The sequence below is a fragment of the Bombina bombina genome, chromosome 6 (assembly GCF_027579735.1).
Source record: "Bombina bombina isolate aBomBom1 chromosome 6, aBomBom1.pri, whole genome shotgun sequence".
Classification (NCBI taxonomy): Eukaryota; Metazoa; Chordata; class Amphibia; order Anura; family Bombinatoridae; genus Bombina; species Bombina bombina.
Window position 1 is genome coordinate 149,652,854 of NC_069504.1, and position 12,552 is coordinate 149,665,405.

The following is a 12,552-nucleotide window of genomic DNA, read 5'->3' on the forward strand; positions in this document are numbered from 1 at the left end:
ATTATCTGGCAAGTCATAATTTATGTTTTAAGTCCACTAGTCTATATTACATATCAGCCAAGTCTTAACATTTTGAAAACAAATTAACAACCTTTTTACTGCAGTTAGTTTTCAATAGCCAAGCTCCATCCACCATTTGGAGGAGCCAATCTGAGCTTTAGTCCACAGACAACAAGGCTAGCCATAGTCATAACGTTGGTATAAATGCATTGTTTTGCAATTCTTAAGAAAAAGCCAATTAGAGATAGATAAGTAGCAGATTTAGCCTTGACTAGTCAGTAGTTTGCATTTCCAGTTCTGCAAATTAGAAATTGTTAAATTTTCAAAGCTAAATTACATGAAAATGGGTCAAAATAAATAATGGAAATATATTGCAAAGTTGTTTCATTACTCATAACTAAACATGTTTATATACGAATCTGAAGCTGTGCCTTAAAATTTTATTGAAACAGAATAGCACAGAACTAAATTAAGAAGTCACCAAGCAATATCTGACATGTATTTTCCTGCGCAACCCCATAGCAGGCTGTTATGTGACAGCTTTAGTGCACACATGCTACCTGGCCTGCATTCGTAATCTAGCGCATTATATTTATTTCAAACACACTGTTCCATATTTATGCATATCTTTTAATAGAATCGAGCAATAAAACTTCCATAAAGACACCTAAATTAACTTCATACTAAATGAAAAGTGCATGCCTAGTGAGATTTAGTAGAAGAAATCATCCTTACTTAAAGCTTTCTAGCAGTGTCATTCTCTCTCCTCTCTGTTTGCAGTCTTCCCTAAAATAAAAATTAAACTGATTGGATACAGGATGACATTTTAAACAACTTTCCAATTTACTTATTTTATCAATTTTGCTTTGTTCCCTTGGTATCCTTTTGTAAAGAATAATCCTAAGTGTGTACGTGCCTGGCAGCTGTGGTTGCAATATTGTTTATATCAATGTTGTACATAGTTGCAAACACAACTGCCATAATGCTACAAACACTCTATGGCACTGGTTTTCAAACCTGTCCTCAGGCCTCCCTAACAGGCCACATTTTGAGGTTATCTGAACTGGTGCACAGGTGAGATAATCAGCTGATTAGTAAACACTGTTATTTTACCTGCTCTCATCCAAAGTAATCCTGAAAACCTAGCCTGTTGGGCAGGCTTGAGGACAGGTTTGAAAACCAGTGCTCTATGGCAACAGAGTTTGCAACTATGTATAAGATTGTTTAAAGCATTTTTGCAGACATTTGCCAGGTGCACACTTCTGAGCTTTTCTAAGATTACTCTTTACCAAAGGACACTAAGAATACTGAGCAAAAATGATAATAGAAGTAAATTGGAAAGTTGTTTAAAATTGAAAGTTCTGTCTAAATCATCAATGTTTAATTCTGACTTTACATTCGCTTTAACTGAGAAATGTACTTTAAAACACAGCAGATGTGCTTACAACCAAATAATTCAGTTGTAACAAAATCCTATAGAAGATCTTGTGATTATTTAGAATACATGTTTTCTTTTAAAATGTAAATGTAAAGAAGCTTTTTTTTTTTAATTTAGGGAACCGAAATGCGTGAGGGAAGCAATCCATCCTGGTTCAATCCTTCTGAAGCTGTTCAGGTCATGCGATACTGCTGCATTCTAGCTAAGCATGTTACCACCTCAGTTTCTGCAAAAGACATAGGGGTGATAACCCCGTACAGAAAGCAGGTAATGAGCATTTTTTGGGGCAAACCAATTTAAAAAATAAATGTTCTTCATTGCATTGTTTACTTTTTAATCTGAACAGAAGTATGTTAAGCTCTGTAAATATCCTTGTAAAGACATTACTGCTTTTGTCCAAAATAAAAAGGACAAGAGAGGTTCCAGTTTCCTTTGTTTGGAACAGGGCTTAAGCAAATAGCTCCCGACTCTCATCATTGCCAGTTGACATATCCAGGCCCTTCACCTTTTAATGATAGATGGAAAATAAAATAACACGTTTAGGTTGTGAAAGACTGTTTAATTGAGGGGTCTCACAGAGCATTACATTTTTGGAGGAAACCTTCATCTAGCATGCTGTGGGGGGGACTTCATTACTCCTGTTTTAATTTGATCTGATGCCTGGGTCTTAAATAGCATGACAGTGACACATGACAAATGGTTGACTTTCAGACTTGTTTATAGTTGTTGTTTTTTTTTCTTTTTCTGGGGTTGCTAATGGTCTCTCAATCACTAGCATGCAATTACCAGGATAATGGCTATTAGATTCACTTTACACAAAGCCATAAGGTAAAAAATTAAACCAATAAGAATATTACTCACAAAATACCGGTTTGTAGGATGTGATTTAAAAAAATACACACTTCTGGGTCTGGGGTAGTTGTCTGATAGCTGAACTTACGTCCTGCAATAGAGGGAACATGTCTCTCTTTTCTTTATATGTGTTGTGCATAAGGTCACATAAGTAGGCCTATGTTATTTTGTTAAATAGATTGAGTTTATTGGGACACAGACAGGTGAAAATAATCTTTTTTTTAAATTCGTCTGATGATGATATGCTCTTTATCATGAAATGGTTACCTCCTAAAAACCAGACAAAAATATTATTTGCCTTGATTCTCCTGCAATATCTTAATTATAAAATGACTGGGGCTGATCACAGTGCTTGCTAAAGTCATCCAATATGGTGAGGGTAATGTCAGTGTATTTTGCACATGAGCAAAATGAATCTGAAAAATTATTTTGGTATCCAGTAATAAGTCAAAAAGTGTTATCTGGGGGTTTATTAAATCCTTTTAGTTGTGACATGTGATAATCGAAAAATATGTTAAGTATTATGAATTTGGATTGTGATCAAAACAAACAGGTCACATGTTAAGTATAGGGCAATTTTTCACCAAAAAGTAGTGGTGTGCATTTGGCAGTTTGTTAGCTGCCGAATGCGATCACTCTCAGCATTCGGCTCTTTTTTTGGAGCTGAATTTAGTCTTGTGAACGTGCAATACACTAAGTGCAAATCCAGATTTCCATCTTAATATGAGAGTCCACGGCTTCATTCCTTACTTATGGGAATACAGAACCTGGCCACCAGGAGGAGGCAAAGACACCCTAGCCAAAGGCTTAAATACCTTCCCCACTCTCCTCATCCCCCAGTCATTCTTTGCCTTTCGTCACAGGAGGATGGCAGAGAAGTGTCGGAAGATTCAGACTAGTCTCTTATGGAGGGTAGTACCCTTCGGTATGGGACTGGAGTTTTAAGTAGTCTTGTCAGCCTCTCAGCGAGAGCATTGACGAATGTTAGGGTCTGGAGATGCAGGGAGAGTCTTTCTGCGAAAACATTCAGACTCGTATTAATAACTCCTAAGCAATCAGTGTTGACAAGTTTCACTGCCTGCTTCTATCACTCAAGTCCATGTCAGATGCGATGCTACAAGGCTGTCAAACTTGAGAGGCTGTGTGTCTGTTCCATGGCAGAGATTCCGGTAAGATTGTTTCATTTTATCTCATATGTTAACGTAACAAGACAGGGTCACAGTTTGACTCCCTTATCTGTATGGAATCAAGGGTTATTATCTCCGGAAGGAGGATATTGATCAGAGGGGATTTATACATAACTTGCTTTATTATGTTTTTATGCTGCGATATGTGTTAGATGAGGCACAGGCAGATGTGGAACATTTAGGTTTTACTTTTCTTTTATTCCTGTTATTTTTGGCGTGTTTCTTTTCTGGAGCAGGAGCGGTCCTGCATGGCACTCCATGTGACCGGGTATGGTCTAATTTACTTATTTTTCCTAACCGTGCGGTTTACAGGAGAAGTGGTTTCTCTGTGGGGCCTGGGTCATAGGAGGTGGTAAGTGCCCCAGCCATTGGGGGTATAAAGGTGCCATTTATCTTGCTCTATTGTCCATCTTTTCCTAAATCTAATACCTGTTTTTATTGTGAGGAGGCTACGGTATACCCGCCTGCTCAATTATGTTCCACATGCCTCGATAAGGTAATTATATCTAAAAAGACAACAATGTTTAATACCACTGAGCCATCCACCTCTGAGGGGTCTCCGTCCCATGAGGTGCGTTCCCTGCAATCATCTCCTACTACACATGCAGCCTCGCATTGCACTGTGAATCCTCCTTCGGGAGGGGCCATCTTACTCCCAGACTTTTCTGAACAGTTACAAATGGCAGTGTCTGCGGCCTTCAGTCCTTTACCTCGCCCTGCTAAGCGCAAGCGAAAGGTCAAATATTGCTATCCTTCCCAGGGGTCATCTACCAAATTTTTGGATTTATCTGATATTAGATTATCCTCTGATAAAGAGGCCTCTGATAGTTCAGAGGAGGCTCTTTCTGGGTCGGAATCTGCTGCCTCTAAACCTCCAGATGCGGAGGAACCAGACTTTAGATTTAGGATTGAGTACTTATGCTTTCTGTTAAAGGAAGTGTTGGTTACGTTCCAGAACCTAAATTACCAGAGGAACCTATTCCTAAGCTTGACAAGGTTTATGAGGACAGAGTGGTGCCACAGAGTTTCCCGGTCCCCGTAAAGATGGCAAATATTAAGAATGAATGGGAGAGGCTTGGATCTTCTTTTTCCCCTTCTTTTATGAAATTATTCCCCGTTCCAGACTCTCAATTGGAGTTGTGGGGGTCTGTCCCTAAGGTGGATGGAGCTATTTCCACGCTTGCTAAGCGCACCAATCTCCCGCTTGAGTATAGTTTGTCGTTTAAGGAGACCATGGATAAGAAGCTAGAAACTCTATTAAGAAAAATGTTTCAGCCTGCACCGGCAGTCGCTGCAGTAGCTGGAACCGCTACCTATTGGTGCGACTCTCTATCGGAGATGATCGAGGTTGAAACTCCCCTCAACGAGATCTAGGAGAGAATTAAGGCCTTGAAGGGTAGCTAATTCTTTCATCTGTGATGCAAACATGCAGATTATTCGCCTGAATGCCAAAACATCAGGTTTTTCTGTTCTAGCCTGTAGGGCTCTCTGGCTGAAGTCTTGATCTGCGGACATGACTTCAAAATCTAGATTGCTTTCCCTTCCATTTAAGGGGAAGATTCTTTTCGGTCCAGGCCTGGAATCTATCATATCCATGGTCACTGGGGGAGAGGGTGCATTTCTACCGCAGGATAAGAAGAATAAACCTAAAGGACAAGGTCCTAATTTTCGTCCCTTTCGTTCAGATAAATCCCAATACCAGTCCAAGGGAACTTGGAAACCATCTCAATCTTGGAATAAATCCAAGCAGAACAAGAAGCCCGCCAAAACAAAGTCGGCATGAAGGGGTGGCCCCCGATTCGGCATTGGATCATGTTTGGGGCAGACTATCTCTCTGTGGAGGCTTGGTTGGAGGACGTGCTAGACCCTTGGGTTCTAGAGGTCATTGCTCAGGGTTACAGGATAGGTTTGAAATCTTATCCGCCTAGGGGCAGATTCCTCTTATCAAACCTATCTTCAAGACCAGAAAAACAAGAAGCTTTTCTAGTGTGTGTGAGAGATCTCTCCTCCCTGGGAGTAATTGTGCCAGTACCTCTATCGGAGAGAGGTCTAGGGTACTACTCAAACCTTTTTGTGGTCCCAAAGAAGGAGGGTACGTTTCGCCTGATTTTAGACCTAATGTTCCTAAACAAGTTTCTGTCGGTCCCATCGTTCAAGATGGAGACGATGAGGTCTATTCTTTTCAAGAGGGACAGTTCATGACTACGATAGACTTGAAGGATGCTTACCTACATGTGCTAATACACAAAAATCACTTCATGTTTCCCCTTTCAGGATCAGCACTTCCAGTTTGTGGCTCTTCATTTTGGTCTGGCTACTGCTCCGAGTCTTTACGAAGGTTCTGGCGCTCTGCTTGCGGTGGCGAGGTCCAGAGGTATTGTAGTAGCACCATACTTGGACGACATCCTGATTCAGGCTCCGCCCTGCCGACTGGCAGAAGACCATTCCAGAGCTGCTCTTCTTCTCATGGATGGAAGATAAACTTAAAAGAGAGTTCTCTGGTGCCTAGTACCAGGGTGGAATTCCTAGGCACGATAATAGATTCCATATCCATGAGGATATTCCTTACAGACCAGAGATGTTGCAAAATTACTTTATCTTGCCCTCCAGACCTCCTCAAGGCCATCTGTGGCCCGGTGTATGGAGGTAATTGGGCTCATGGTGTCCAGCATAGATGATATTCCATTCGCCATGTTCCACCTCAGACCTCTTCAACTTTGCATGCTGAGGCAATGGAACGGGTCCACTCCTATCTGTCTCAACAGATTTCTCTGGACAACCGGTCGAGTGAATCGCTCTCTTGGTGTCTCTGTCCAGATTGCCTGTTCCAAGGGACATCCTTCTTGAGGCCATCCTGGGAGATTGTGACTACGGGCGCAAGTCTCTCAGGATGGGGAGCCATTTGGGGTGCCAGGATGTCACAGGGCCAGTGGACTCGAGAGGAATTTCTTCTCCCAATCAACATCTTGGAACTTCGAGCGATCTGCAACGCTCTGAAGGCTTTGGCCTCTTCTGGGTTCGTCCTAGTATATCCGATTCCAGTCGGACAACATTACCTCGGTGGCTTACATCAACAATCAGGGGGGAACGAGGAACTCCCTAGCAATCTCGGATTCTGGAATGGACGGAGGCCCACAACTGCTCGCTGTCAACGATCCACATTCCGGGTGTGGACAACTGGGAAGCGGATTTCCTCAGCAGACAATCCTTTTATCCGGGGTAATGGTCTCTCCATCCTGAGGTGTTTGCGGAGATTTTCAACAGATGGGGGACGCCGGAGATAGATCTCATGGCATCCCGACTCAATTCCAAGCTACCCAGATACGGGTCGTGGTCCAGGTAACCACAGGCAGAGCTGATAGATGCATTAGCATTGCCTTGGAGGTTCAAACTAGTTTAAATTTTTTCACCGTGACCACTTCTACCTCGGGTAGTGGCCAGCATCAAGCAGGAGGGGATCTGGTGGGGATGTCCTCATCTCCTCCATGGAGGTTACCTTGTCGCAGAGATCTACTGGAACAGGTTCCCTTTGTTTATCAGAATCTAGATTCTCTGAGGCTGACTACGAGGTGATTGAACGCTCTGAGAGGCTGATTGATACTCTCATTCAAGCTAGAAAGCCGGTCAATCGTCGCATTTATCATAACGTGTGGAGGACCTACTTGTTCTGGTGTGAAGAGCGTGGAATCCCCTGGCATAAGGTCAAGGTGTCCAGGATTCTTTCCTTTCTAAAGACGGTTTGGAGAAGGGACTTGCAACTAGATCCTTAAAGGGCCAGATTTCGGCTCTATCTGTGTTATTACACAAGAGGCTCACTGAGCTTCCTGGTATACAGTCTTTTGTTCAGGCTCTGTCTAGAATCTGTCTAGAATCAGGCCTGTTTTTAGACATTCCGCTCCTCCTTAGAGTTTAAATCTAGTTCTTGAGGATTTGCAGAGGGCTCCGTTTGAGCCCATGCATTCACTTGACATCAAGTTACTGTCTTGGAAGGTTCTTTTTATACTGGCTATTTCCTCGGCACGCAGAGTCTCTGAGATGGCGGCCTTGCAATGTGAGCCCCCTTACCTAGTTTTTCATGCTGACAATGCTGTCCTTCGCACTGGGTTGGGTTTTCTTCCCAAGGTTGTGTCTGATCGCAACATCAATCAGGAGATTGTGGTCCCTTCCTTGTGTCCTAATCCTCCTCCTTCGAAGGAACGATTACTTCATAATCTGGATTTGGTTTGGGCTTTGAAATTCTATCTTCAGGCCACAAAGGATTTTAGACAGACTTCGGCATTGTTTGTTGTCTATTCTGGGAAGTGAAGAGGGCAGAAGGCTTCTTCCACTTCCCTATCTTTTTTGTTGAGGAGCATTATTCGCTTAGCATATGAAACAGCGGGTCTTAAGCCTCTTTAGAGGATTATAGTTCATTCAACAAGAGCTGTGGCTTCATCTTGGGCCTTCAAGAATGAGGCCTCTATGGAGCAGATTTGTAGGACGGCTACCTGGTCCTCCTTACATACTTTTTCAAAGTTTTACAAAATTGACGTTTTTGCTTCGGCTAAAACAGCTTTTGGGAGAAAGGTTTTGCAGGCTGTGGTGCCCTCAGAATAGGGTCCACCTCTTTTCTTTTACAAGATATGACGAGTCCACGGATTTCATCCTTGTGGGATTTAACCTCCTGCTAGCAGGAAGTGGCAACGAGCACCACAGCAGAGCTGTATATATAGCTCCTCCCTTCCCCTCCCCCTCCAGTCATTCTCTTTGCCGGTGTTAGTGATAGGAAGAGGTAAAGTGAGGTGTTAGTTTTAGATTCTTCAATCAAGAAGTTTTTTATTTTAAAATGGTGCCAGTGAGTACTATTTTCCTCAGGGAGAAATCGTCAGTTTATTACTTCCCAAGAGGAGTGGAGACATCTTATTTTTCTGCCCTGATGTTGATGATCTTAGCAAATGTTATCTAAGATCCATGCTGGTTCCCACAGAGCAGTTGAAGGTAGTGTAAAGAAACATCTTCAGTGTGGAGAACCCTGTCATGCTACAAGCAGCATTGAGGTATGTTCAGTCATTTGTTTCTGGGGAGACTTGATACATCAGAACAGGCTGACATTATTCCCTATCGGGGGAGGGTAAATCAGTATGCACTACATGTAGACAAGGGTTCCCTTCTTGGGAACTCTAATAGACTCCATATCTATGAAAATTTTCTTGATGGAGGTCAGAAAGTTAAAGATTCGAAATGCATGCCGAACCCTTCAGTCCAATCCTCGGCCATCAGTGGCCCAGTGCATGGAGTTAATTGGATTGATGGTGGCGACAATGGACATTTTCCGTTTGCTCGTTTTCATCTCAGACCACTTCAGCTGAGCATGCTCAGGCAGTGGAATGGAGATTATGCAAATTTGTCTCTTCAGATAGATCTGGATCAGGAAACAAGAGACTCTCTTCTTTGGTGGTTGTCGCAGGATCATCTGTCCCAAGGGATGTGCTTCCGCAGACCCTCATGGGTGATAGTGACGATGGACGCCAGCCTTCTAGGTTGGGGTGCAGTCTGGAATCCCCTGAAGGCTCAGGGTGTGTGGACTCAGTCAGAGTCACTTCTTCCAATCAATATTCTGGAATTGAGAGCAATATTCAATGCGCTTCAGGCATGGCCTCAGTTGGCTTCGGCCAACTTCATTCGCTTTCAGTCGGACAACATCACGACTGTGGCTTACATCAATCATCAGGGAGGAACAAGGAGTTCCTTAGCAATGACAGAAGTATCCAAGATAATTTGGTGGGCGGAGGTCCACTCTTGTTATCTGTCAGCAATCTACATCCCAGGAGTGGACAACTGGGAAGCTGACTTTTTAAGCAGACAGACGTTTCATCCGGGGGAGTGGGAACTCCATCCGGAGGTCTTTGCCACTCTGATCCTCAGATGGGGCAGACCGGAGATGGATCTGATGGCATCTCGTCAGAATGCCAAGCTTCCAAGATCCGGATCCAGGTCAAGGGATCCTCAGGCCGAACTGATAGATGCCTTTGCAGTGCCTTGGTCGTTCAACCTAGCTTATGTGTTTCCACCGTTTGCTCTCCTGCCCCGGGTGATTGCGCGGATCAAACAGGAGAGGGCTTTAGTAATTCTAATCGCGCCTGCGTGGTCTCGCAGGACTTGGTATGCCGATCTAGTGGACATGTCTTCTCTGCCGCCGTGGAAGCTTCCATTGAAGCAGGACCTTCTCATTCCGGGACCCTTCCAACACCCAAATCTAGTTTCTCTGCAACTGACTGCTTGGAGATTGAACGCTTGATTTTATCTAAGCGGGGGTTCTCTGATTCGATCATTGATACTTTGATTCAGGCACGTAAGCCTGTTACTAGAAAGATCTACCATAAGATATGGCGTAAATATATGTATTGGTGCAAATCCAAGGGCTACTCATGGAGTAGAGATAGGATTCCCAGGATTTTATCTTTTCTTCAAGATGGATTGGAGAAGGGGTTATCAGCAAGTTCCTTAAAGGGACAAATTTCTGCTTTGTCGATTTTACTACACAAACGTTTGGCAGATGTTCCAGACGTTAAGTCTTTTTGTCAGGCTCTGACCAGAATCAAGCCTGTGTTTAGACCAATTGCTCCACCCTGGAGTTTGAATTTAGTTCATAATGTTCTTCAAGGGGTTCCGTTTGAACCCATGCATTCCATAGATATTAAGTTGTTATCTTGGAAGGTTTTATTTTTGGTTGCTATTTCTTCTGCTCATAGAGTTTCTGAGCTTTCAGCGTTACAATGTGACTCGCCTTATCTTCTCTTCCATTCTGATAAGGTGGTTTTACGTACCAAACCTGGTTTCCTTCCTAAGGTTGTTTCTAATAAGAATATCAATCAGGAAATTGTTGTTCCTTCATTATGTCCTAATCCTCCTTATAAGAAGGAGCGTCTGTTGCATAACTTGCACGTGGTCCGTGCCCTGAAGTTTTACTTGCAGGCGACTAAAGAATTTAGTCAATCATCTTCATTATTTGTTGTTTTTTCTGGAAAGAGTAGGGGCCAGAAAGCTACTGCTACCTATTTCTTCTAGGCTGAAGAGTATCATCCATCTGGACAGCAGCCTCCTGAAAGAATTACGGCTCATTCCACTAGGGCTTTGGCTTCCTCATGGGCATTTAAAAGCGATGATTCTGTTGAACAGATTTGCAAGGCTGCAACTTGGTCGTCTCTTCACACTTTTTCCAAATTTTCCAAATTTGATACTTTTGCTTCTTCTGAAGCTGTTTTTGGGAGAAAGGTTCTTCAAGCAGTGGTGCCTTCCGTTTAGGCTTCTGTCTTGTCCCTATTTTTCATTCGTGTCCTGTAGCTTTGGTATTGTATCCCACAAGTAAGGATGAAATCCGTGGACTCGTCATATCTTGTAAAATTAAAGGAAATTTATGCTTACCTGATAAATTTATTTCTTTTACAATATGACGAGTCCACGGCCCACCCTGTCATTTCTAAGACAGGTATTTATTTTTTGTTAAACTTCAGTCACCTCTGCACCTTTGGCTTTTCCTTTCTCTTCCTAACTTCGGTCGAATGACTGGAAGGGGAGGGGAAGGGAAGAGCTATATAGACAGCTCTGCTGTGATGCTCTTTGCCACTTCCTGCTAGCAGGAGGTTAATATCCACAAGTAAGGATGAAATCCGTGGGCTCGTCATATCGTAAAAGAAATAAATTTATCACAGGTAAGCATAAATTTCCTTTTTTACCCTCCTGTTTTCATTCAGTGTCCTCTAGATTTTGGGTATGTTTCCCACAAATAAGGAATGAAGCCGTGGACTCTCCTCATATTAAGTTGGAAAACATAAATTATGCTTACCTGATAATTTCCTTTCCATCTGTATGAGGAGAGTCCACGGCCCCTCGCCCGTTTTCTCCGTTGGGCGGACCAAAATTTTTTGTTCTTGTACCATTTATACCATGATATTTCTCCTACTGTTCCTTGTTCCCTCGGCAAAATGACTGGGGGATGAGGGGAGTGGGGGAGGTATTTAAGCCTTTGGCTAGGGTGTCTTTGCCTTCTCCTGGTGACCAGGTTCAGTATTCCCACAAGTAAGGAATGAAGTTGTGGACTCTCATCATACAGATTGAAAGGAAATTATCAGGGAAGCATAATTTTTAATTTTTTAATTTGTATTTTTTTATTGAGTTTTTAAACAAATACAACACATAATATATGTCCAGTTACAATGATAGCACAATAATAGGGTATGTAGCATTATGCCTAAGCAATAACAATGAAAACAGGGGTTGTAGTTATACATGCAATTTCCTTACCATTATAATATCTTACACAAAAATAATTGTGAGTATTATAGAATACAGCATTGTCTGAAAAAAGAAAAACACTACAAGCAAGAACTACCAACCTATGCCCTGTATCTTAATTGTATATGTGAGGATAAGAGGCACCGTGTCACCACAAAATATAGGGGAATAATATGACAGAGTGGGCCTGAAGATATGAGAATGCTAGCCTGTAAATAATATACACAGAAAGGAATAACATGAGTCATAACCTGCATATGTGTCAGAAATAAAATTGGACAGAAATGAAACCTTGTTTTTGTAGTTTAGCAAATGCTCCCCCAATTAATCAGAAGGTCACTCTTGGACCCAACTAGTCTAATGGTTCAAATGCGAGGGAAGCTAGCATTTGTCATGGCCACTCTTGGACCTTAGTATATAAAGGGAAAAATCGGCAACTGATATAATATATTTATAGTATGCTAATATAACTAAGTTCAAAATAGAGGTAGCATATATAAAAGATTAATAGGGGGACAGAGAACCTGAAATAAGTAAGTGACTCAAGTGGCACAAATTATATGGCTGACAAAAGATGCTGAAGTGTAATATGTGGGGAAGAAACCTTCTAAGATACATATCAACATATAAGTATGGAGCTCCTAATAGGGGAATATTAGTAATTGGCTCTATATTGTTAATTGGGTAGATTAGAAAAATACCACTGAAGTTGTGTCGTAGTTAAAGAGAGCTAAGTCTAGAGCAGAGCCAGCACTGACACTACACATGTGTTCCTAGAATATTACCCCCAATGTAGGGGCC

General features: G+C 42.3%; 1 protein-coding gene across 1 annotated transcript in view; it reads left to right on the plus strand.

The window, feature by feature from the left end:
• Positions 1–12,552, plus strand: part of MOV10L1 (Mov10 like RISC complex RNA helicase 1) — a 1,168,229-nt gene that overhangs the window by 917,233 nt on the left and 238,444 nt on the right. The window contains exon 22 of the mRNA XM_053719185.1: positions 1,556–1,705. Within this exon, the coding sequence (XP_053575160.1) occupies positions 1,556–1,705 (150 nt within the window). The remainder of the gene's footprint in view (positions 1–1,555; positions 1,706–12,552) is intronic.